At 34.6% G+C, this 23,930-nt stretch overlaps 1 protein-coding gene across 1 annotated transcript; it reads left to right on the forward strand.

The window, feature by feature from the left end:
• The first annotated feature begins 5,931 nt into the window (after positions 1–5,931).
• Positions 5,932–7,338, forward strand: LOC108473182 (probable carboxylesterase 17). The gene has a single exon (XM_017774720.2). It carries the CDS (start codon positions 6,204–6,206, stop codon positions 7,227–7,229), a length of 1,026 nt encoding a protein of 341 aa, XP_017630209.1. The 5' UTR covers positions 5,932–6,203; the 3' UTR covers positions 7,230–7,338.
• The last annotated feature ends 16,592 nt before the right edge of the window (positions 7,339–23,930 follow it).

Here is a 23,930-nt window from a genome sequence, read left to right on the forward strand (position 1 = left end):
AAAAATACAATTAATTATGAGTTTATTAAAATCTATATGTATAAGAATATCATAGCTTTGATAATGGATGTAAATTACATATAAGTACTAAATATATGTTTAATCATATTTTAAATAATACATAAAATATGTGGGATTTTTCCTTTAAATAATAAAAATATATAATAAAATATATGAATAGATCTAAAAGAAATTATACGTATCAAATAACATACTACTAATAATATACAGAATAAAATCAACTTCATCATAAATTATATATATATAATAACGCATAAAATATTATGCAAAATGTTAAAATGATATAATATAAAAGGAATTTTAAAAAATAATTTTGAAAAGAAAAAAACCTATCAAGACAATTCAAAATGTACTTATAAAAAAATAAGATTAAAAGATGAATGTTAAAGTGAATTTTAAAAAATTAGTAATGAAACATACAAATTGAAATAAAACTTAATTGAGATAAAATCAAATTGAAAGGGGGCAATTAATAAATAAAATAGATCATTAAAACACAAAAATAAGGGTCAAAATGCAATGCGTGTAAACGTACGATGATTGAAAATGTAAATAATCTGAATATCAAAATGCAATGCTTAAGCGCGGATCCAATTGAATTGGCGCACAAATTCTTGGGGCAAAATTAAAAAACAAAGAAATCTGAAGTAGGCTTGATCGCGCGCTAACGCGAAAGGAGGGGACCAATCGAGCAAATTGACCATCTACAACAAATAACCAAACATTTCCCCATTGAAATGGTGTTGTTTCTTCCCTTTTATAAAACCAAATATTTCCTCTAAAAAAACAAAGAAAACAATCAGCCCCTTTTAAAATAACCCTAGCCCCTTTTTATTTCCCCATAAATTTCTCCTCTCTTGACCGATTCTCATCCCCCCAAACCACAAGCTACACATTCAAGCCTGGGGAATGATTTTTCAGCCTTGAAATCCTCTCTTGGCTTTGATTCAAACAAAGCAAGAAAGAAAGCTATGGCATATTTGTCAGGTAAGACTTCGCTCTCTCCTTTTTTATTTTCGAAATCAATGATGAAAGACCAAAGGAAATGAATTGCAAGAAAATTAAAAGGTATGGAGAAACTCGTATTGGAAATCACCTTTTTAATTTTTTATTGCTTTCTTTTTCAATATGCGTGTGTATTGCTGGGAAAAAGGATCCCATTTACATCGTTTACATTCGGTTTTATAGCCGAAAAATAAGTAAATAAAAATAAATAAAAATACAAAAAATTCTTGCTGTAATCTGTTATTGTTTGCTGTCATTTGCTGTTTTGGTTTTCGTTTGTTGCAGGTGTGCATGGCGTGGAGGAGTTATTTGCAGAGCATGGCACGAGTGGAAGAATCGGCTAAAGGCTGTGGTGGCTGAAGTTTCTAGGGTTTTTGTCGAAAATTCCCTAGGTGTTTTGGGCTTGGGGTATTTTGGGTTATTTAGGCTATTTGGGTTAAGTTTAATAATTTGAGCCCGTTTATTTTGGTTGCTGGGCTATGTAAGAAATGGACATTGGATTATTATTGTTGTTTTATTTTATTTTTGGTTTTAGTTTTGGTGTAGGCCCGGGCACAAATTGGGTCTTACACAGTTTAAAGAACCCACACGTGATTGGAGAGGGTAATTGGAGAGGGAGTGGTAGAGGTGATGGTAAAAAGAAGAAGGGAAAAAAAAAACAGGGCTAGTTCAAGTTTGACGGTAGTGATAAAAAACCTAGATAAATACAAAGAATTTTAGTGGTTGTAATTGGCAATGAATGGTCGTGCAACACGAAAAAGAAAAAGAAGATAAAAATGTTAGAGGTGAGGGGCACAAACTATCAAATTACGAGTTTGAATTTTCTATCCCAAATGAGGTAGAATGTATGAGTGATGTAAGTGGGGTTTCTTTTGCCGTTATACATCTTCAAGGATGGATTTTGTTTACCCTTGAATCACTTCTTTGTGAGCTACTAAAAGAATATGATATAAGTCTTGGTCAATTGGAGGGCTTCGTATGGTAGATATTGGTCTCTTTCTTTCTTTATAAACTATTGTAAAAAAGGCTAACCCTTGATGTTGAATGCTTTTAGAAATTTCTACAAATTTACTATATCCAAAACTGAGTGTTTGTAAGGTATGGTGTATTTCAAACTTTCCTCAGGCAAGCAACAAATAATAAAGAACGTGATCAGAAATCGTCACCTAGATAAACATAAATATTGACTCATCAAGAAGAAGGATAATGAGTTGTTTGATTTTCCTAATTAGTGGTTTACCCCAAGTAGTGAACATTCTATGGAGATTCCCAACTTGGAGAGAAACTTGAAAAGTCCAATATATTCGCTATAGATAGGCCCACCCTTTAAAGATTGAAGAATTAGTGACTATAGAGAAAATTTGAAAGTATTGCTTAAAAGAAAAGAGTCCTAATGATTTCAAAGCAGATGACCATAGGTGATGAATAAATGTTGATGGATTATTATCATGCGAGGAGGCTTTGCTGTGAGATATGGAGGATAAACTAAGTTTGATAATGTTAGGAAAATATAAATGAGGATAAGGATTTTCTTTATAATTATTATAAGTGTTGAAAACATAACTAGCATTATTGAATTTTTGTTAGCAAAGATGCTTTGGCAAGTTGTGATGGTCCTAATAAATGTTTTGACATTGGTGTTGTTCTAATGTAAGCTTTATTAAAGCTCGCAACAATGTGGTCGAAATTGTTGAAGGTGAGGTTTCTTTTTTTCTTTTCTTTTTTTTTAAACTATAACAAGCCATTAGAACATTCTTGTGATAGACTTAACTTACTCAAATAGTTATGCTTTGTTCATAATTCTTTTGAATACTCATTTTAATAAAATTAGGATATATCATGTTGTTTACATAGATAGTCTAGTGTGTGTCATAATTTAATAGCTTGTAGCTTTTGTCTTATACTAAGCTTATATATATTTTTTTGTAACTTACATGAAGTTCTTTAGTAAGAGATCCTCTCCGAAAGATTTAATGGATATATAATGAGTGTTAAATCCAACTATAACACCCTTAACTCGTATCTGTCGCTGGATTAGGGTTATGAAGTATTACTAAACAATCAGAACCATTTAAACATATTATCATTCAATACCATAATCACATCATAAAATATTCATACACATGCATATTGTCACTAAATCGAGCTTTCAAGGCCCTAAAAATAACTTAGAAACAATTTGGGACCAATTTGAAACCATTTTGAAAGTTTAGGAAAAAGATGAAAAATTTGCAAAATAGGGGTCACACTGCCGTGTGCCTCACACAACTGAGACACACGCCTGTGTCTCAGGCCGTGTAACAATTGAACTACGGACACACTGCCATGTTCGAACCTGTGTCCTTACCTGTGTAACTCTCTGAGTAGGGTCACACGCCCATATGCTAGGTCTTGCAACTCATTAACTTGCACCCCAAAGAACTCATCAGGTGACACAAGGCTGAGTCACATGCCCCTGTTTCAGGCCGTGTGGACCCAAAATGAATCTTAAAAACAAGTTTACCATTTCAAGCTTACTTGGACTCTAAGAAATCCATTTAGTAGCCAAAAGACATATTCAAAGTGACATTAAACAAGTAAAAAAAAAAACAGCCAAATCAACATCCTAAGTGTCTAACCAATGTATCCTCATTGATACAACAAGTATATACAATTATACATAAAAATGAATCATTCATCACAACTAACCAATTTACAAAATTTAACATCTAACCAATATACCTATCCTAGGCACCTCAAACACAACATTGCATTAACACATATCATTCATATTTGCATTAAAACTTCTTAAACTCATTCTCATATATACCAAAACAATAGTAATGTATAATCCGAATTGAACGTTCCAAAAACTATCGGAATTTATGGATAGTGTGACTTGAGTGCCGATCCGACCGTCCAACCTTCCAAGTATTTACAGAAACAATAAATAACAAAAATAAGCTCAATGAAACTTAGTAAGTTCGACGTATTAAAACGATAAATCTTACCGAAGTAAGTACAACAAATCAAATAATAATACAACCATAATTTAAAAAAAAAATTGAGTCCTAGGACACTAATTAAAGTTTACATAAAAAAATTTAAAAATTTACTTTAAAAAATAAATAAATTGGTTAAAGTTTAAAATATAATATAATTTTAAAAAATAGAATTTAATTAAAAAAGAATAATTGAAGAAATAAATTAATTAAAGTTTAAAATAGAAATAAAGATATAATTAAAATAGAAATAAATTTTTTAATCAGATATAGGGGTGTCGGCCATCGGTGTGCCAGCACTCTAAATTTTTTTTAAATACTAGTATAAATGTATACCAATATGATACAGTTTGAAAAACAAATATAAGGATATCGGCCATCTAGTGTTCAAAACCTCAAAAATTAACTTTTTAAGATGATTGTGTCAGAAAAAAAAAGTAGTGCTAGCTATCTACTTCCCGTAATCTAATAATTTTATTGATCATTTCAGGTAATTTAGGTGATTAATTTTGAATCAAAATCATTTACATAAATAATTAATTTTTTTAGATCATTTGAGTTAAATAGCCAACTATATAAGGTTATAAAAATCATATAAATATAAATAATATAAATATACTATAACCCAATAAAATACACAAACAAAACTTAAATACTGAAATTACCATATCTAGAAAGGACAAATTAGACACATACGGATTGATTGACGTAAATTGTAAATGATTGTGGAAAAAACCTTTTTGTACCATTTGGCTTAGTTGACAAGGTTTGAATGATAATAATAATTTTGAGAATCAGTTCTTGAACTTTCTTCTCATGTTTATCTACTCACCACACCTTACAGGACATCAATTGTCTCGTACGTATATGAGTATTTCTCTATTATAAGTAACTTTGGATTAGGATTCATATCTGCATATAAATTTTGAACAAAAATACGGATGTTTGATTAAAATTGAATTAATTGATCGAATCGATTTAATTCAGTTAATTGGTTGGTGGTTGAATTTAGTTTGATCGGAGATATATTAATGTTTTCTTAAAATTTCAGTTATCGGTTAATTTGATTCGAAGTCAAATAATTAACCGAATTATCCGAAATAAATAATATATATTATATATAATATATATTTTTATATTAACAATGTATTTTTGAACTATTATTTTATATTAATTGAAATAAATAATATATCTTTTAAACTATTAAAAATAATTAACATTAGTAATGTATTTTTATATGTTTTATACTTATTTTAACTAAAAGACAAAAATATATAAATTTCGGTTAATTGAAATATTTCAGTTCCATTAATGTATGTAAAAAAATTTATATTCGGTTAACCATTAAAGAGTTTTACATTTTGGATAATTCGACTAATAGTAATTTAGTTTGGTTCGACTGTTTTGAACACCCCTAAACACAAATACGAACATACATGATTTATTGGATAAAAAAATATATATATTCAATATGTTTAGAAAATTATTTTAAGTTATATATCAATGCCTACAATACATCTTAATTTGTTTAGATACGGGTACAACACGGACATTTGCAGAAGGAAAAGAAAATACGAAGAATAAAGCCACATCGATGGGTCAAAAAGCTAAGGATTGGGTAAATATTTGAAGAATAAAGTTGATGAGGCCATTTGCGCATGAACCTTACGTTATATAATGTGTGACATTAAGTTAAAGAAATAAGAACTTCTTGGGAAAAAAAGATTGAGAATCTCTTTGTGATGGTATACTATTAGTTCAATCCCCACTTGTCTTACTCTCATCGAAATGGGAAGGAAGCTTCCTTTACAACTTGAAAAGTTGGCTGTTTCTCGGAATTAGTGTAAGTGTGAAATATGAGGATGTATTTGATATAATTATATTTTAATTTTTAAATATTTTTAAATATTTAGAGAATTTTTTTAAAATTATATTTTGATATTCAATATTGTCTTGTTTAAAATCTTCAAGTTTTTCTATATACTTAGAAAAATATTTGAAAGATTATATTCTCGTGTCTGTGTCTAAGAACGTGTTAAAAATAAATGTATTGAAGATGAATATTTGAAGAAAAATGAAAATCTGGAAATTCTATCCTTTGCATTCTCTATATAAGGGTCCATCAATGTATTCACAAATCCAACCATTACCTCATAAGTCAAATTCTACTTTTTATCTTGCGTGAGAACAAAAAGAATGGAAGCTATTTCCTTTAATCCAAGGATCAATGTTCAGGTAAACCAGAAGAGCCATGGTGTTCTAGTTGAAGAGATTGAAGGGCTCATCCGAGTTCACAAAAACGGATACGTCGAGAGACCCCCAATCATCCCTATTGTCCCCTGCACAGCCACCGGTGGTGTTACAGCTAAGGACATCGTCATCGATAAATTCACCGGCTTATGGACTCGTATCTATGTCCCAAACTACTCTAACAAGATGCCTTTGCTTATTTACTTCCATGGTGGCGGATTCTGTGTTGGATCAGCTGCTTGGAGCTGCTACCATGAGTTCTTATCCGGTCTTGCTTCAAAAGCAGGGTGCATTATCTTCTCTGTAAACTACCGGTTAGCTCCTGAAAACAGGCTTCCAGCAGCTTACGACGACGGTATCGAAACCCTTATGTGGGTTAAGCAACAAGCTCTAAGTGGATCTAATGAACACAAATGGTGGTTAAGTCAATGTGATTTGTCTAGTTTGTTCCTAGCAGGTGATAGTGCTGGTGCTAATATAGCTTACATTGTGACCACCAGATTAGGCTCCCCCGGCGGCACATCACCCAGCTCCGGAATGAAGCCATTGGTTGTCAAGGGCTCGATCTTGATTCAACCCTTTTTCGGAGGTGAGTCAAGGACCGCAACCGAACTGCACGCCACTCCACAAGTTAACTCGGCACTCACTTTACCCGCATCAGATGCATATTGGAGACTATCATTGCCTTTCGGTTCGAACCGTGACCATCCCTGGTGCAACCCTTTAGCCAATAGTACACCCAAGTTAAGGGAACTGAGACTTGCACCCACGATGGTGTGTACATCGGAGATGGATATATTGAAAGATAGGAACATGGGGTTCTGCAATGCATTGAGCAGTGCCGGTAAAAGGGTTGAAACAAAGATTTACAAAGGAGTTGGGCATGCATTTCAAATTCTTCATAGTTCTCCATCTTCCCACATTCGAACTCAAGAAATGATTTCAGATATTAAGACGTTCATCAACCAGTAACTGATTATTATGATATATGTATATGTATCATGTAAATTTTAGATGTCAAAGCCTATTTAATTGGAACATATTTTAATTGATAAATTGAATTAATTCATATAGTTTTAAATCTCTTTTGCTCGGCAGTTTTAGATGCATATATGATTATGATGCTTAGGTAGGAAAAACAGAATACACTCAATCAATGATACCATATTAAACATCTAAACTAAAACCAATTTCCCTTTGGATTCTAACCCACCCCCAGTTATGAGTTTTTTGTTTTCATTTCCCTCCAAACTCACTACTGGCAGAATTCCAGTGAGCTACGTTTATTTCAATCAACACTCGTTTTCAACTGATGCTTAAGTGGTGCAGTGAATATTCATGGGACCTCTCCTTCACTTTTTTAAACAATTTATATTTTTAATAAAAAAAACCGAAATCAATATCACTGTCTTATAATTTGTTTTTAGCATAAATATATTTTTAGTCTTTTTACTATTATTTTATTATTTAATACAAATACGTTTTATCTTTCATTTTATATACACTCATCTTAATTTAATTTCTCTCATTTTCTACTTTTATTTCATTGTTATCCCATCACTATAATAACATGTTTTCAATGAGATTGTAAGTGGTAATCTTTAGGCAGGAAAATGAAGCTTATCTACAGACTTTTCCAAAGAAAATTTGGAGGAGAAATACCACCATATTGACTCTTTAAAAGGGAAGGGAACATACTCCAGTACTACTACATTTTAAAGGAAGATTTTGGGTACTTGAATGTGCTTCTTGATAAATGTCAAAACATCACTTTTCGCTAATTATAATAATTAAAATACACAAATTGATGCATATTAATTTTTTTGGTTTTGACTAAAATTATGACTTTTCACTAATCTGAATTCCAATTCACATGGTCCATGAATTATAGAGGGATCTTAGACCAACCCAAAGTTCTCCCCAAAAATAAAAGAGTCTTTGTTCCAACAGTAGTTGACAAAACGTTCACGGCTTTCTCCAAGTAAATATGCTCTTTTTCTGGTAGTCTTTACGAGACAACTATAAACCACTAAATCTAGAATATTACAGGCACCAACTAGACATGGATGATTTAGTAAGTTGGGATATTTGTATGATTTGATGCATGTAAATTAGGATAGTGCAAATTTTGGTTATGTTTTAATCAATGCTATTGGATTGAGATAGTTGGTTTTGATTAAAATGGTATATTTTAATAAAATAAGTCGGTTGATTATCGGTAGGTGAAATTCCAATGAATATATTATATTTTTAATATTATCAAATATTTATTTTATATTATATTTTAATTTAAGACGCGATTTAACGGGTAAATTACCAATAAAAGTTCTTTTTTTTTAAAATTTACCGAAATGGGCCAGGTCAGAAATTATTTACCGGAATGGGCCAGTTTTTACAAAACGCGTCCACGTCAGCGCGTTGTCAGGGGAAAAAGCAGGAAAACGCTTCCTCAAGGAAGCGCCTTGCCTACATGGACAGAAAACACTTCCTTGAGGGCACGCTTTCTGTCCACGTAGGCAAAGTGCTTCCTTGAGGAAGCGTTTTCCCCATGTTTTTATTAGGGTTTTCTGTAATTAGAGTTAGGGTTTTGAGAATTTTGGATTTTTAAATTTTAGGGTTTTAAGGAAAAAATTAAGGTTTAGTGTTTGTTAATTAAATTAATTACTAATTTTAAAAATTAGATTATGGTTTAGTGTTTATGGTTTTTAAGGAAAAAATCAAATAAATTAGGGTTTAAGGTTACGTGAGTAAATTAATTATAAATTTTAAAAAAATTAGATTAGGATTTTAGGGTTTAGGGTTTTAGGGTATTTAAAAAAAATCAAATAAATTAGGGTTTAAGGTTTAGGGTAACTCAATTAAATTATTTGTTAATCTAAAAAAGCTTCTACGTGGACGCTCTTTTGCTACAATAGTCTCTGAAAAAATAAATTTGAGAAGACGTGTCTGTGCAAATAGTGTTAAAAACGCTTCAAGCATGATGCATTGTCAGCAAAAGTACTGAAAGAAGCTCCCACGTGGATGCTCTTTTGCTACAGTAGTATCTGAAAAAATAATTTTGAGAAGACGTGTCTGTGCAAATAGTGTAAAAAACGCTTCAAGCAGGATGCATTGTCAGCAAAAGTACTGAAAGAAGCTTCCAAGTGGACCCTCTTTTGCTACAGTAGTCTTTGAAAAAATAATTTTGAGAAGACGAGTCTGTACAAATAGTGGTAAAAACACTTCAAGCAGGATGCATTTTCAGCAAAATTACTGGAAGAGGCTCCCACGTGGATGCTCTTTTGCTACAGTGGTCTCTGAAAAAATAATTTTGAGAAGACGTGTTTGCATAAATAGTGTCAAAAACACTTCAAGCAGGATGCATTTTCAGCAAAAGTACTGAAAGAAGCTCCCACATGGACGCTATTTTGCTACAATGGTTTCTGAACTAACTTGGGCTATAAATGAGCCAAATTTTGTTCTCAGGTTGCATAACTTACAGCAAAAAAAAAAAAAATAGAGAGGCTAAGAAGGATAAAAATTAAAGATGAGTGAACGCATTAGTACTGTTATTTACTATGATGGTGAGGTTTGTCACACTGAGAACGGTGTTGTTTTTTTTCGGAAAATACAATACGACTGGTTTTTAACCAGAATATAGATTTGACAGAACTTCGTAAAAGGATTAGGCGTAAAATATTCGGAACGACGCCAATGAAAGTGTTGTCTATTAGGTATCGATTTTGCGCTTCTATTGATCCAGTAACATATGACTCGTTTGATATCAAAGGTGCTCGTAGCTTGGAGGCAATGGTGCAGACTCATCTTGCTAGTGGAGCACCATATATTGAGTTATATGTACAATTTGCATCGCCAATACATTTGCAGCTGCTGTTCGAGAGGAATACACGACCCCTGCCCGACACTCCGTTACATAACACGGAATCGCCGGTTTTTGGTAGCGGTATGGAATACATAACCTCTGCACGACACGCTGTTAGCGGATGGGACATGCACCTAGGTGGGTCGATGTTTGATGCTGGAAATATGTACTGGGGAACGACATCAACTTATAGTGCTTGGCAATCTACATCCAATTGGGGACGAAATGAAATGCCCAGAAGAAGGGATGATGTACTCCCCATGACGTCCACCGGTGAGGGGACCTCATACGTCGCAGATGATGGTGGGTTAGATGATGAGTCCGATGTGGATCCACCTCGAGAGCCCGGCCGCGATGGTACATAAGTTGGATTATTTTCTGAACCGGATCCTATTCCAACTGAACCTGAAGATGTTGAAGGGGATTCAGATGAAGAAGAAGATCCACGATTCAGGGTATACATGCTTCCAGCCCACATGCATAATGTTGATCTATCTGCAGATGATGCATTAGAGTTTCCAGATCTACCACACAGAACGCGTAATCATACAAGTTCGTTATTGGATTCGAGTGAATTTGAAGTTGGTATGGAATTTTCTAATAAGGATAGTTTTCTTGGTGCATTGAAACAACATAGCATCAATAACGGTGTTAACTACCACGTGGTTAAATCTAAATCCGATAAGTTTGAGGCGAAGTGTGCAGTGTAAGATGGAAGTTGTTCATGGAAAATCTACGCCTTGTTGAGGAAAAGGACAGGGTTGTGGGAGATAAAAAAGTATAAAGGTCCACATACATGTGCTGCAGGTACAATATTTAAGGTTTTTGAATAATACTGTTATTATGTAATGTTACATTATTTAACGTACTTCGTTGACAGGTATTTCACAAGATCATCCCAAGATGGATTTAGCTATGTTAGCTAGCTTAATACTACCTACGGTGAAGGCAGATCTTAGGACTTGAGTGCTAGTCTTAACTGCCAATATTCGTAACCAAATGGGGTACACGCCCTCTTATCGTAAGGCTTGAATAGCTAAGCAGAAGGCTTTGGAGAAGATGCATAGTGGGTGGGACACTTCATATAATAAAATATGGCAGTGGTGTCAAATGCTAGAGAGATACGTCCCAGGTTGCATAACAGACCTTCAAATAGAACCTGCATACTACAACGACTGATTGCTCCGTGGATGCCAAGTATTTAAGCGTCTCTTCTGGAGCTTTAAGCAATGCTGAGACGCATTTGCATATTGTAAGCCATTGGTACAAATTGACGGTACCTTTATGTACGGTAGATATACACATTGGCTATTGCTAGCAGTCGCACAGGATGGTAGTGGAAGAATCCTTCCAATTGCGTTTGCAATAACACCGGGGGAGTCAATTGATGACTGGGATTTCTTTCTTTCTAGGTTAAGGATGCATGTTTGCCCCCAACCTGATATATGCGTTATATTGGATCGAGGCACCGGGATACTAGCTGCAAAGTAAGCCTATGGCATCGTATACACCATCGGTATTGCCTAAGGCACATTGCTTCCAACTACTACAGGTAATATCCATCTAAAAGTGAACGACGGCAAGTGGCCAACATGGGTATTTAACTTTATCTCTATTAATATAATTTCGTTTGGAATATTGAATTTATTTTAAATGGAAAAGTGGTATGTAATTTTCGCTATCAACTTATATTGGCAAGGTATGAGATAAGTAATGACCGTTTTCATGAGATGTTGGCAGTTTTTCATTCAGTTAACGAAGAGGGCCATGACTACCTATGTAATATACCTTTCGAACAATGGACACAAGCATACGACGGCGGCTTACGATATGGTCACATGACCTCAAACCTGGCCGAATGTATAAATTCTATTCTGAAAGGAACACGTCATTTACTGATAACATCAGTTGTGCGAGAGACATATTTTCGTTTAACGGCACTATTTCTGAAATGAGCAGCGAGTTATGCAGGCCAAATGCAGGGAGGCCATGTATGGTACGCAAAGGTATTGCAAGAAATTAACAAGGCGAAGGCACGGGCGAACACTATGCATACAGTGTGTCACGATCGAGACAACTTATGGTTTCGTGTGACAGAGTTTAACAAACCGCACCAAGGTATTACTGGCGGGCAATATCGTGTGCACTTAAGAAATAGGACTTGCGATTGTGGGAGGTTTGACGCACTTCGTTATCCATGCGCTCATGTAATTGCAGCTTGTCAAAATCTTCATCTGGATCCCATGAGCTATGTCGACGACTGTACAAATTGGAATACATGTACAACGTGTGGAGACACATATTCCCACCGATCCCAAATGAGCGTAAGTGGCCCTCTGTATCGCTTGCTCTGTTTAAGCTGTTACCGGATAGAGAGTTGCGGTGTAAACCAAAGGGTCGACCTTGCTCGACTAGAATACGCAACAATATAGATATCCGAGAAACAACCAATCAACAGAAGTTATGTGGATGGTGTAGGAACCCAGGCCATACAAGTAGATAGTTGATAGTTGATAGTTGTTGTAATTGTCAATATGTTGTATTATTTATATTTTATTACATGAAATAATATAAAATATTCAAAATATTGCTTTATTTAAAATAATTTTCATTTTATTAAAAATATAAAAGTAAATTATAATTACTTTATTTAAAACAACCTTTTATATTATCACATGAAATAATATAAATATATTCAAAATGTTGCCTTATTTAAAATAATTTTCATTTTATTAAAAATATAAAAGTAAATTACAATTACTTTATTTAAAATAACCTTTTATCTAATTACATGAAATAATATAGAAATATTCAAAATGTTGCCTTTTTAAAATAATTTCCATTTTATTAAAAATATAAAAGTAAATTACAATTACTTTATTTAAAACAACCTTTTATCTAATTACATGAAATAATATAAAAAGATTCAAAATGTTTGTACAAATATATTAAAATAAAAATCAATGTCCGTGCCGGTTGGATTCAGTGCCACATGGAGGTCGTCGATGGTTACGCGTTGGATTCCTCCTTTGTCTAGCTTCCGGCGAGGGTTGTGCTTGCTCCGGCGAGGATTCTGGTTGTGGGTGTTGGGAGGATGACCCGCCTTGATAGAATAGTGACTGTGGAGGTGTTTGCATCATTAATAGCGGAGGTGTTTGAAACCCAAAAGGTGATGGGGATTGGTAAAAAGAAGAGCTCCCCGACGGCCCCTCCTGCGATCCCTCGTGCGACGGCTGCCTATAGATCAGTGGTCCACTTAGAGTAATCAAAAATGAAGATGAACCGAGCCATGCATTCCAACCTGCCATAGGACTAGAAAAAGGAAACATATAAGGGCTAGGATACATAAAAGGGTTAAGATACGTACTTGGCATCATCTGAAGAGGCTGTGCTGTGGGTGTCGACGGTTGAACTATTGGGCCCGGTGACTGTGTAGGTCCTGTTGCTGGGCCGGGTGATTGTGTGGGCCTTGTTGATGGGCCTGCGTCGTCGTCCCTTCTTCTAGGATTTAAAGGGCCACGTTGTTCCCTTTGGAAACGCAATTGCCGCTGTCTCTCCTTTTCTGACAGTAAATATGGCTTGCCATGGATCCTAAACCATGGCATGTATTCCGGCACGCACGCCAACTCTAGAACGATGATCGGTTCTCGAGTAGGTATATAATCATACCGATCTTCCTACATTTGGATATAGTGTGACCAGAATCTCGGCCAATCAGTATGCAATTGCCGTAAGTCAATTTTGTGATGATCATCCAACACCTCAGGTGCCATAGGAATCGGTTGTCGGAATCCAAATTTCCGTAATACTTTGTCTGATTGGTGCATCTCCACAATAGCAAAGTTGACCAATAGGACCTTCACGTGCCAAGCGTTCAGATTTTACAAGTATTCATCCTAATTCTCGCCCAATTGCGGATCCTCGTATGGTGTCCATTGAAACTATATAAAACTGATGGAAATATTAGTTAAATAAAAAATACTAAATACAAATCCACTATTTTATTATGTATGTATATATATATTTTTAATACTTACTTGTGCTTTCGACCGTTGCTCTAATAGAAGCCGTATATCTTCAAGACAGGTAGGTAATCGAGCATAACTTGCCGAATGGTTCCACCTAATTAAATAAATTTTTAGCATACGATTATATTTTAAATCTATGTAATAATTGTAAAATCTAATATAAAATTTACCTCGTTATGAGTGGGAATGTATATGGGTGGTCCACTCGAGGACGTAAAAATAGAAAGCGAAACCGTGCCCATAATTGCAGTAGTGATAGGCAACCTCCGATTTTCACTTTATTCGGTCGCGTAGCCCCGCACATCTCCCGGTACAGTGTTGCCAACACGGCATACCCCTAACCAAATTCACCAGCTGCTCTAAAATCAACTAGTTTCAACAGCCATCTCAGATGTACAAGGTTTCGTGACAAGTCCGGCATCAGATAACCTCTAATTATCTAAAGAATGTATGCTCGAGCATATCAAATTTTTTCTAGTTCGGTAGAATCATCATCCGGCTCTGGAAATGTGTCTCGTAACCAACCCATCTCGATCCGACCTCCGTTAATATTATCCGGATTAGCACCCAAAAGCTCGTAGCATCTCGCTCCCCAATCGCCAGAATGAAACGGACCCGATGTTGCGTCCCGCCCACGGCAATCCTAATTGCAAATGCACGTCTTCCAAAGTGATAGTGCACTCTCCACATGGAAGATGAAATGTGTGCGTCTCGAGTCTCCACCTTTCTGTCAACGCATTAATAAGTTTCGGGTCCAACTTGCACCCTCGGCCTATAATCGCCACATGCCAAAAACCCGCTTCCTGTAGGTAATCCTCTATCAACGGTGATGGAGAACCAGTCATGTTACGGATATAGCATTGCAATATCCGATCTATAGACTTTTATAAGAAATAATAAAATAAAATAATTTAGATTTGCATAAATGACAGAAATCTTAAATAATATTTAAATATTAAATTTAACACTTACCATTTGCATTTGTTCGATGAATATGTGTTTATCATCGAAGTGAATTAATTCTCCGGCCATCGCTAACACGATCAAATTTTTTTATTTTAAAAAATAAATTTAGAAAAAATAAAATTAGAGCTTTTTTAAAAAAATTAACAAGAGTTTTGAAAGGAATTTGAGAGAAATTTGAGAAATTTGAGAGAAATTTGAGAGAATATTGAAAGATTGAAGATTGAAAGGATTTAAGTGTGAAAAAAATGAAAGGGGTGGGGGGTTTTATAGTTTTTTTTGGACCGTTGGGGGGTTACCAACGGTCAAAAAAGTAGCCGTTGCTACTGTTCAAACACGGGGAAAACACTTCCTCAAGGAAGCGCTTTGCCTACATGGACAGAAAGCGTGCCCTCAAGGAAGCGTTTTCTGTCCACGTAGGCAAAGCGCTTCCTTGAGGAAGAGTTTTCCTGCTTTTTCCCCTGACAACGCGCTGAGGTGGACGCGTTTTGTAAAAACTGGCCCATTCCGATAAATAATTTCTGACCTGGCCCATTTCGGTAAATTTAAAAAAAAAGGGCTTTTATTGGTAATTTGCCCCGATTCAACTCTACTATTTTTTTAAGTAGAATATTTTATAAAATGTTTGTGATTAAAAAGAACTTTTTCACCTAAAAGAAACTGAGAGATGAAAAACTATGAACTCAAAAGAAGAAAACCCTAGGGATACCTCGACCCTATCCCTGGAATAAGAAGCTAAACTGAAACAGAGCAAGAAAAATGTGAAACACGGTTTGAACCAGGAAGATTGTGTCGTATAAGGACATGCTTGTTGGTGGAGATTTTGGTAACTATGAACAGTGGCTGAATGAAGAGGAAACAGCTTCTAAAGAAATGGATCCTGAAGGGATGGAAACAGAATCGTGGGGAGAACATCAACTCAAACGGGGATATCTCAGTCTTCCTTACTCAAAAGGAACGTATGAAAATCCATAGGAGATGGGAAACGTCACTAATTTTTCCAAGTGCTTGGGAGGACGATTGGCTTCCAACTTTGGAAACCATCTGGGTCAATAGAAATTTTGGACCTAGGCCTCGAATATTTCCTTGTGAAATTTCTATGCAATGAAGACTATGATACTGCTATGAAAGGAGGTCCCTGGTTTATCAATGGGAATTTCCTCAACATGAGAAAATGGCAAGCGAACTTCAGGGCTTTATAACTAAATTTTAACTCTGTAGCAGTTTGGATTAGGCTTCCTGAACTACAAATTGAATAGTATGAACCAGTTAATCTAGCAAGAACTGATACAAGTCTAGAAAGGTTGTTACTAATTGATAATGCCACGAGCAGTGAAAGAAGAGGAAAGTTTGCGAGACTGTGTTCAAATCAATATCGAGGAACCCCTTAAACAGTTTATCTCGGTTGAAGGGAAAAGACAACAAATCCTTTATGAAGGAATAAAGAAACTTTGCTTTCAATGTGGGAGAATGGGACATCAAATGGATGTTTGCCCTGAGGTAATCATAAGTAACATTTATGAGATCGTTTCCAAATAATTCAAGAATAGAGAAACAAAGAAGCAGAGAAAAGACAAGAAAATTTCACTGAATATTCAATAACAAAAAGCATGCCTTCTTTCTTCCCTCTATTATGTTATAACGAAGAAGTAGGATTGCCACGTGGACCTTAAAACAAAAACGATTACCAATGAAACAAAACACAGCATTTAAGATGAATCAAAATGATTCGTTTCACTAAAACTCTTTTTCTCAAAATGCTGTGTTTAAACATGAAAACATAAAAACAGAATAACATAATTTTAAATCTTTATTGGCACTCTTAACAATACTCCCCCCATAAAAAATCCTTGTCCTCAAGGATCAAAAGAAGGATAGAGCTGCTAGAAGCCAGAGAAGGCCTCCCATGTTTCATCCTTCGAGAAAGAATTAGCCCAAAACCTCCCATGTTTCATCCTCTGAGAAAGAATTAGCCCACTCCACGCGAACCTCAGTGACTGCATTATGACATCTCTTGTAAATATGTTTATCTAAAACCTCCCATGTTTCATCCTCTGGGAAAGAATTAGCCCACTCCACGTAAACTTCAGTCACTGCATGATGACCTCTCTTTAAATACGCTTATCTAAAATTCGAGCTGGATCTTTCAATAACATCTCTTTAGGACCAGTAAGTGGCAAAGTGGAAGCACTAGGTTGACTACCTACATGGTATTTGAGTTGGGAAACATGAAAAGTAAGGTGGATCTTGGAGCCCTCAGGTAGTTGTAAGGTGTATGCAATGGTTTCTGTTTTGGCTATGATAAAAAATGGGCTAAAAAACCGAGGAGAAAGCTTCTGATTTTTTCTTTCTCAATGAGTGTTTCTAGTAGGACTGAAGTTTTAAATATGCCCAGTCACCCACTGAAAAACTTCTGTCACTTCATTTCTTATTTGCATAGTGCTTCATGCGATCTTGGGTACCCTTAAGATGGTACTTGAGTAGTTGTCGCACTACTTCACGATGTTGCAAACTCTTATCCATACTGTCAACTTTCGAAGAACCAACAAAGTAGAGAAGGTGTTGAGGAGGTGGTTGATCATACAAGGCTTCATAAGGAGTAGCTTGAACGGGAAAGTGAAAGGTCAAATTATACCACTATTCTGCTAACGAGAGCCAAAGAACTCAATCTCATGTTTTTTCTCTATTCATACAACATAGGTATCCTTCTAGACAATGATTAAGCACTTCTGATTGACCGTCACTCTCAGGATGGTAAGTAGTTGGCAACTTGATTTTGGTTCCCAGCCTTAGAAACATTCTTGCCAGAAAGAGCTAGTAAAAACTTGATCTCTGTCAGATATGATGGCATCAAGTAAACCATGCAGCTTATAAACATTGTCCAAAAATGTTGTAGCCACTAAAGCAGTTGTATGAGGGTGAGCTAGTGCGAGAAAATGGATGATCGACATCCACCGGAATAGTATATTTTCCCTTCGAAGAAGGAAGACCTTCTAAAAAATTCATGGTGATTTTAAACCAAGCCCTCGAGAGAAGAGGCGATGGTTGAAGAAGCTTAAGATGAGCTGCAGTATCATATTTACATCATTGACATACCATGCATTCCCACATCCATTGTTTAATATCCACCATCATACCCTTCTAATATAGTACACTAGCCATGCAATGCTTAGTGGCATTAGTGCCCGAGTGACCACCAGCAACCCCTTCATGAAAATAAGTAAATAACTCCCTTCTTAATGCTAAATCAGAACCAACAACGAGTTTCCCTTTTCATTTGAAGAACTAACCATCCCATGTATATTTAAGGTGAGAAGAAGCTTGAAATTGCAGGGATTCACAAAGCTTTTTTTAGCTTCAAATCCTGTTGCCAAGATGTTGTACTCGACTCAAAAAATTAAAAATAATAGAGGTACTTCCCAACTGCCAACATTGTCCCTCATCAACAAGTTGTTGTCTTGACAAACCATCAACCACCTATTGGTGCTGCCCCTCCTATAAAGTACCTAAAAATCATAGTCCATCGAGTCGGTCTTTTTCCCTCTACTCCAGTCGATTTGAAGAAGAGCTGGCTTCTGACTGTAAGCTATCAACATATCTGGGAATAACCTTTATCGAGTCGCATCGAGAAAGAGTTAAAAGATCTCTCGTCGTTACGCCCTTTGATTCTCTTGTTTGGTGTGGGATCTTTACAATCTAGCCATTGAAAGCAGTCTAGTTAAGCCTTTGAAACCAAGGAAAGCATTCCAATCACATCTGATGAAACAATAGGCAGATTAAAAAAAAAGAAAAAGATCAAGGCTAAGAGCAAGTGCCACAGATGAGAGTTCATGCGTGAAGTTTCTTTGTTGAATGAAGGTGAGTTCAAGGGCTTCTTTGATTGGGAAATGCACGCACTTCTTTGGTTGTCGTTAAGGTCCCTTCCCCCTAAGTTCAAGATGTCCCTTTCCGCTTCTCTTTCAGCTACTTCCCTCATTGGGATTGGTCAAGCTCCTTCACTTATTGCTCGATTCGGAACCATCTCGGTTTAAGAATTCACCCAATTGGGACATCCATTCAAAACTTGAAACCATTGCCAACAAAAAAAGAAGGTGTTAGAAAGGGACTTCGAAAGAACTCTTACACCATTGCTGGAAATGAATGATGGCTTTCTGATCTGAAAGGAATTTCAGACTCTAGTGGTCCATTCGGATGCAAAAGTGGTGTCCCACCAAGTACGGGTGCCATTTTTTTACAACTAATAAGGCAGCTGGCATTTCTTTTTCATATATCGAAAGGAACTAATGTTTGATGCCCAATACCTTACTAAAATAAGTTGTAAAATGGCCCCTAACACTAGTACTACTAGAATTTGTGTCGATGCAAAAGACCTCATCGAAATCTGGCAAGGCAAGGATAGGTGCTGAAGTAAGGGCAGTTTTTAATGCTAAAAAAGCCTAGTCAGCTTAAGAAGACCAATGTCAATTCCCCTTTTTTAATAGCTCAGTCAAAGGTTGAGCTATTAAACCATACCCTTTGATAAATCACTTATTGTATCCAGATAAACCCAAAAATCCTCACAATTCCTTCAAGGAGTGAGGGACCTTCCAAATCAAAATATTGTCAATCTTAGATTTATCCATACTGGCTTTCCCATGTGAAATGACATGGCCCAAATAATCAATTTGTGTAGCCCCGAAATGACATTTTCTTTTTTTATCATACAATTGTTGGAGCTTGCAAAAATGGTGAACACCTTTTTCAAATGATCAAGATGGTCTTGCCAAGACATCGAATAAACAGGGATGTCATAAAAAAAACTAACACAAAATTCCTTAACAAGGGCCTAAAATGGAGTTCATAAGTGCTTGAAAAGTGGAATGAAAATTAGTGAGCTTGAAAGGTATTACTAAGAATCCATAGTGCACTTTATGTGTCCAAAAAGGTGTCTTATGAATATCAAGTTCCCATATCCTGACATGTGGTAACTTGACTATAGATCCAATTTAGAAAACACCACAAATTTTCCCAATTCTTCGAGCAACTCCTCAATGATTGGAATCAAGAATCTATCCTTGATAGTCATATGGTTCAAATGTCTATAATCTACACAAAACCTCCATGTACCATCTTTCTTCTTCACCATAACTATGGGAGAAGAAAAATAGCTATTAATGTCCCGAATGACCCCAACTTGCAACATTTCATCCACCATTCATTCCATCTTTGTCTTTTGAATGGTAGGATATTAGTATGATCTCAATTTTAGCACAACAGCTTCATCTTTTAAAGGAATTTTATTATATTGTAATCTATGTTGAGACCATTTTTAAATCGGGTTTTGGAAAATGGGAATCGACTTTAAAAAAATGAAAACGGGAGTCGCCACCAATCTTTTTAGGTGTGATAGGATCACCTTATAAAATGTCTTGTTTTAAAACATTAATTTTGGTCTACGAAAATCAAGAAAACGGATTCGGGAGTCGGTTACATACGAGGAAGTGTTAGCACCCTCGTAACGCCCAAAATTGATACCTAATTGATTATCAAATGTCTTTAATGTCAGAAATTTAAAAATTTTAAGATGCAATCCTCTTTTAATATTTTTGATTTTGAAAATTAGGGTTCACTTGTATCAAATAAATCAAAATATTACATCCAATAAGTTAGTACATAATATTTTTAAGATATCTGACACTAAGTTAGCCTTGTTGGAAATCCCTATCTTGAAACAACGAAATGCCATATCCAGTAAGTTAGGACACAACGTCTTGAAGTTCCGAGACAGTTGCTTGCACTTAGAAAACCTTAAAAACGTAGAAGGGTGCTTGACTATTCAAACTCAACGAGAAAAGTTGCAACCTAATAAGTTAGGGCACTACTTTTCTCGAAATTTCCAAACACCAAGTATTGCCTTTATTTTTGAAAACATTAAAGTCTCGTTTTTTAGATTGATGCATGAAGGAGCATATTAACATAACATACGGGATAACATGTTATAGTAATAGGTAAATAAAAGCACGATAGCATAAATATCATACATTAACTAACATGTACATATAAGAAACATGGCAAATTTTAAATAAGTAAAATATACATAAAACACGATATATATTTAAGAAGGATAGGTAAAAACACATAAACATGTAATTCATCGTATATTTAAATATATTGATAATAAAATGATGCATGATATACAATTTGACACATATATATATAAAAAACAATAAAAATAATAATATGTCAAGCACTCAACATTTAATAAAATTATGAAACCAACATCTAATGTATTGACATAATATAAAGAAAGGTTCAATATATATATATATATTAAAATATAAAATAAAATGAGCAATTATTAATAAAAATACCTAAAATATAAATTAAATTTTTTTAAAATAAGTTATATATAATAATATAATATGAATAAAATATAAGGAAATATAATATAAAATAATAAAAATATAATAAGTAATTTGCATATAAAATAAAGTAAAATAAATAGTATAAAAAACAAATTAAATAATATATAAAAATATAAGAAAGATAGATATTATAAGGAATATTAAATAATAAAATATAGTATGTAATAAAAAATCATAAATAATTATAATGAAATATAATATGGTATACGTATATTATAAAATAAATAGGATATAAGTAATTTTCATAAGAATTTTATAAAATAAATAATATACATATATAAAATATATAAATAAAGAAAATGTGTAATATATATAAATGGAATATGAATACTATTATAAATAAGGATAATATATACTATTATTTATTGATAATTTTTTTAAAATTTATTTGGTATTTACAAATTTAGTAAATAGTAATACAATTTTATAAAAATATATAAAGAAATATATAAACTAAAATATATAATATAATATAATTTATAGATAAAATATATGATAAAATAATGTATTGGATAATAACAATAATATATAACTAATATTTATAAAAATATATAAAGTATTTAAAGTAAATTAAAATATAAAAAGGATTAAATTTGAATTTAATTAGATAATCTAAGGTTAATCTGCAAAATAGTAAAAATTTTGGGCCTGGTTCCAAATGCGCATTAAATTCAGAGGACTCACTGGGCAATTAGCCCTAATCCAAAAAACGACGTCGTTTCCCAGAATAAATTCTACTGGCCATTGGGACTAAATTGAATTAAATGTAAGAAGTTAGGGCCAAATTGAATAAACATAAAATGAAATTGTAAATATTAAAAAGGAGGAAGGATCAATTGGGCAATTTACCCAATTCACAAAAACACGCGGATCCTCCCCTAGTAATCAAGTCAACACGCGAATCCTCTCTGTTGAAACGATGCTGTTTTAGTGCTTATCAAGCTAAGCCAAAACGACACCGTTTTCATAGAACTATAAATGTTAAAACCTTAACCCAAAATTCATTTTAGTACCCCACTTTTAAAAAAAAAAACTTGAAAATTCTTTGAAAAGGAGAGAAGGGGTAGTCCGGCCTTCGGTCTTCGACTACGATCTGATTTTCACACAGCGCCTCGTGCCGTCAGCGTCGTCTGTGATGGTCTGAGGGTTTAAAAACCTTCGTCCTTCCACAGGTAACTCCTTTTCTTTTGAATGTTACTATTTAAAAAAAAAAACAGTTTGTATATTCGTCTAAGAAAAGAGAAAAGAAACGAAATATGAGATAAAAAAATCACCTTCGTTTCTTATGAAATATCTCTGATATATTATTGCAAAATATTTGATATACAATATCTTTGTGGTATTTTTCTCTCTGTATGTGTGTATCGTAAGTACCTTTTTACAAATTTGAAGAAAGGCTTTATAGTCTTAGACTATTATGGTTTAGGAAAGAAATCAAAGATTTCTTTCCATGTTTTCCTTGGTTTTCTGTCGTTGTTTCCTCTTTTGTTCGTAGGTAATCCACGAGAATCTCACTTGATCACTGATGTCTGCGCGCTGATGGAGCCAACGTCGGATTCTGGCGTGACTTGCGCGTCGATGGTGGCACAACATCTGATCACGACGCGCTTGGTGGCGACGATTGGGCCATTGAATTTGCGCGAGATAAAAGGTCGCGTCGCTTAGAGTGCCCGAAGCTTCCAGAATTTCATTGCGGCGTTGAGTTCTCAAGAAACCCTAGAGTTTCCTTGCCTGTTCTTTTGCAGCTTTGAGCCTTTTGGGCCCCGTGTAAACCTGGTTCCAGGTGTTGGGTTATTTTTAAGGTATAAATGGGTCTAGTAAACTTAAGTGGTTTGGATTTAGGCTTTAGCACTGTAAACGAATTGTTTATAAAATAACTGACTTTGTTATTTTTTATTTTTTATTTTAGTTTAAGGCCCCGACGAATTTGGGCTATTACAACTGCCCCTCTTTGCTCATTGCTGTGTAACAGGAATCGAGCAAAGACTCATAGAAAGGCCAAATTTGCCTGGCCTTATCGGTTCATGGTCCTCAAGACTGTCATGTTGATATCTTCAATCTGCTCTTCGTCAAACAAAAATGCCAAATCAGCTTCTTCGATTTGTTTTCTGACAATACAGAAATGCCAAATCATCTTAGGTCTGCTTCAGCCAAATCAGCTATGTCTTCGATTTGTTCCTTGTAAGCACAATGATGCCAAACCATCTTGGATCTTGCTTCAGTATAAACATATGAAGGCCAGATCTGCTATGTGTCTGCTCTCCGTCGAATATGGAGACACCAAACTTTGATTTGTTCTCTGAGAATACAGAGATGCCAAATCATCTTAGATTTGCTTCATCGTAAGCACGTGAAAGCCAAATTAGCTATGTCTTTGATTTGTTCTTTGTAAGTACGAAGATGCCAAATCATCTTG

The sequence above is a fragment of the Gossypium arboreum genome, chromosome 11, assembly GCF_025698485.1.
Source record: "Gossypium arboreum isolate Shixiya-1 chromosome 11, ASM2569848v2, whole genome shotgun sequence".
In the NCBI taxonomy this organism is placed as follows: domain Eukaryota; kingdom Viridiplantae; phylum Streptophyta; class Magnoliopsida; order Malvales; family Malvaceae; genus Gossypium; species Gossypium arboreum.

Excerpts from the sequence above, each read along its gene's own strand:
- LOC108473182 (XM_017774720.2), top strand. The coding sequence starts at position 6,204 with ATGGAAGCTATTTCCTTTAATCCAAGGATCAATGTTCAGGTAAACCAG.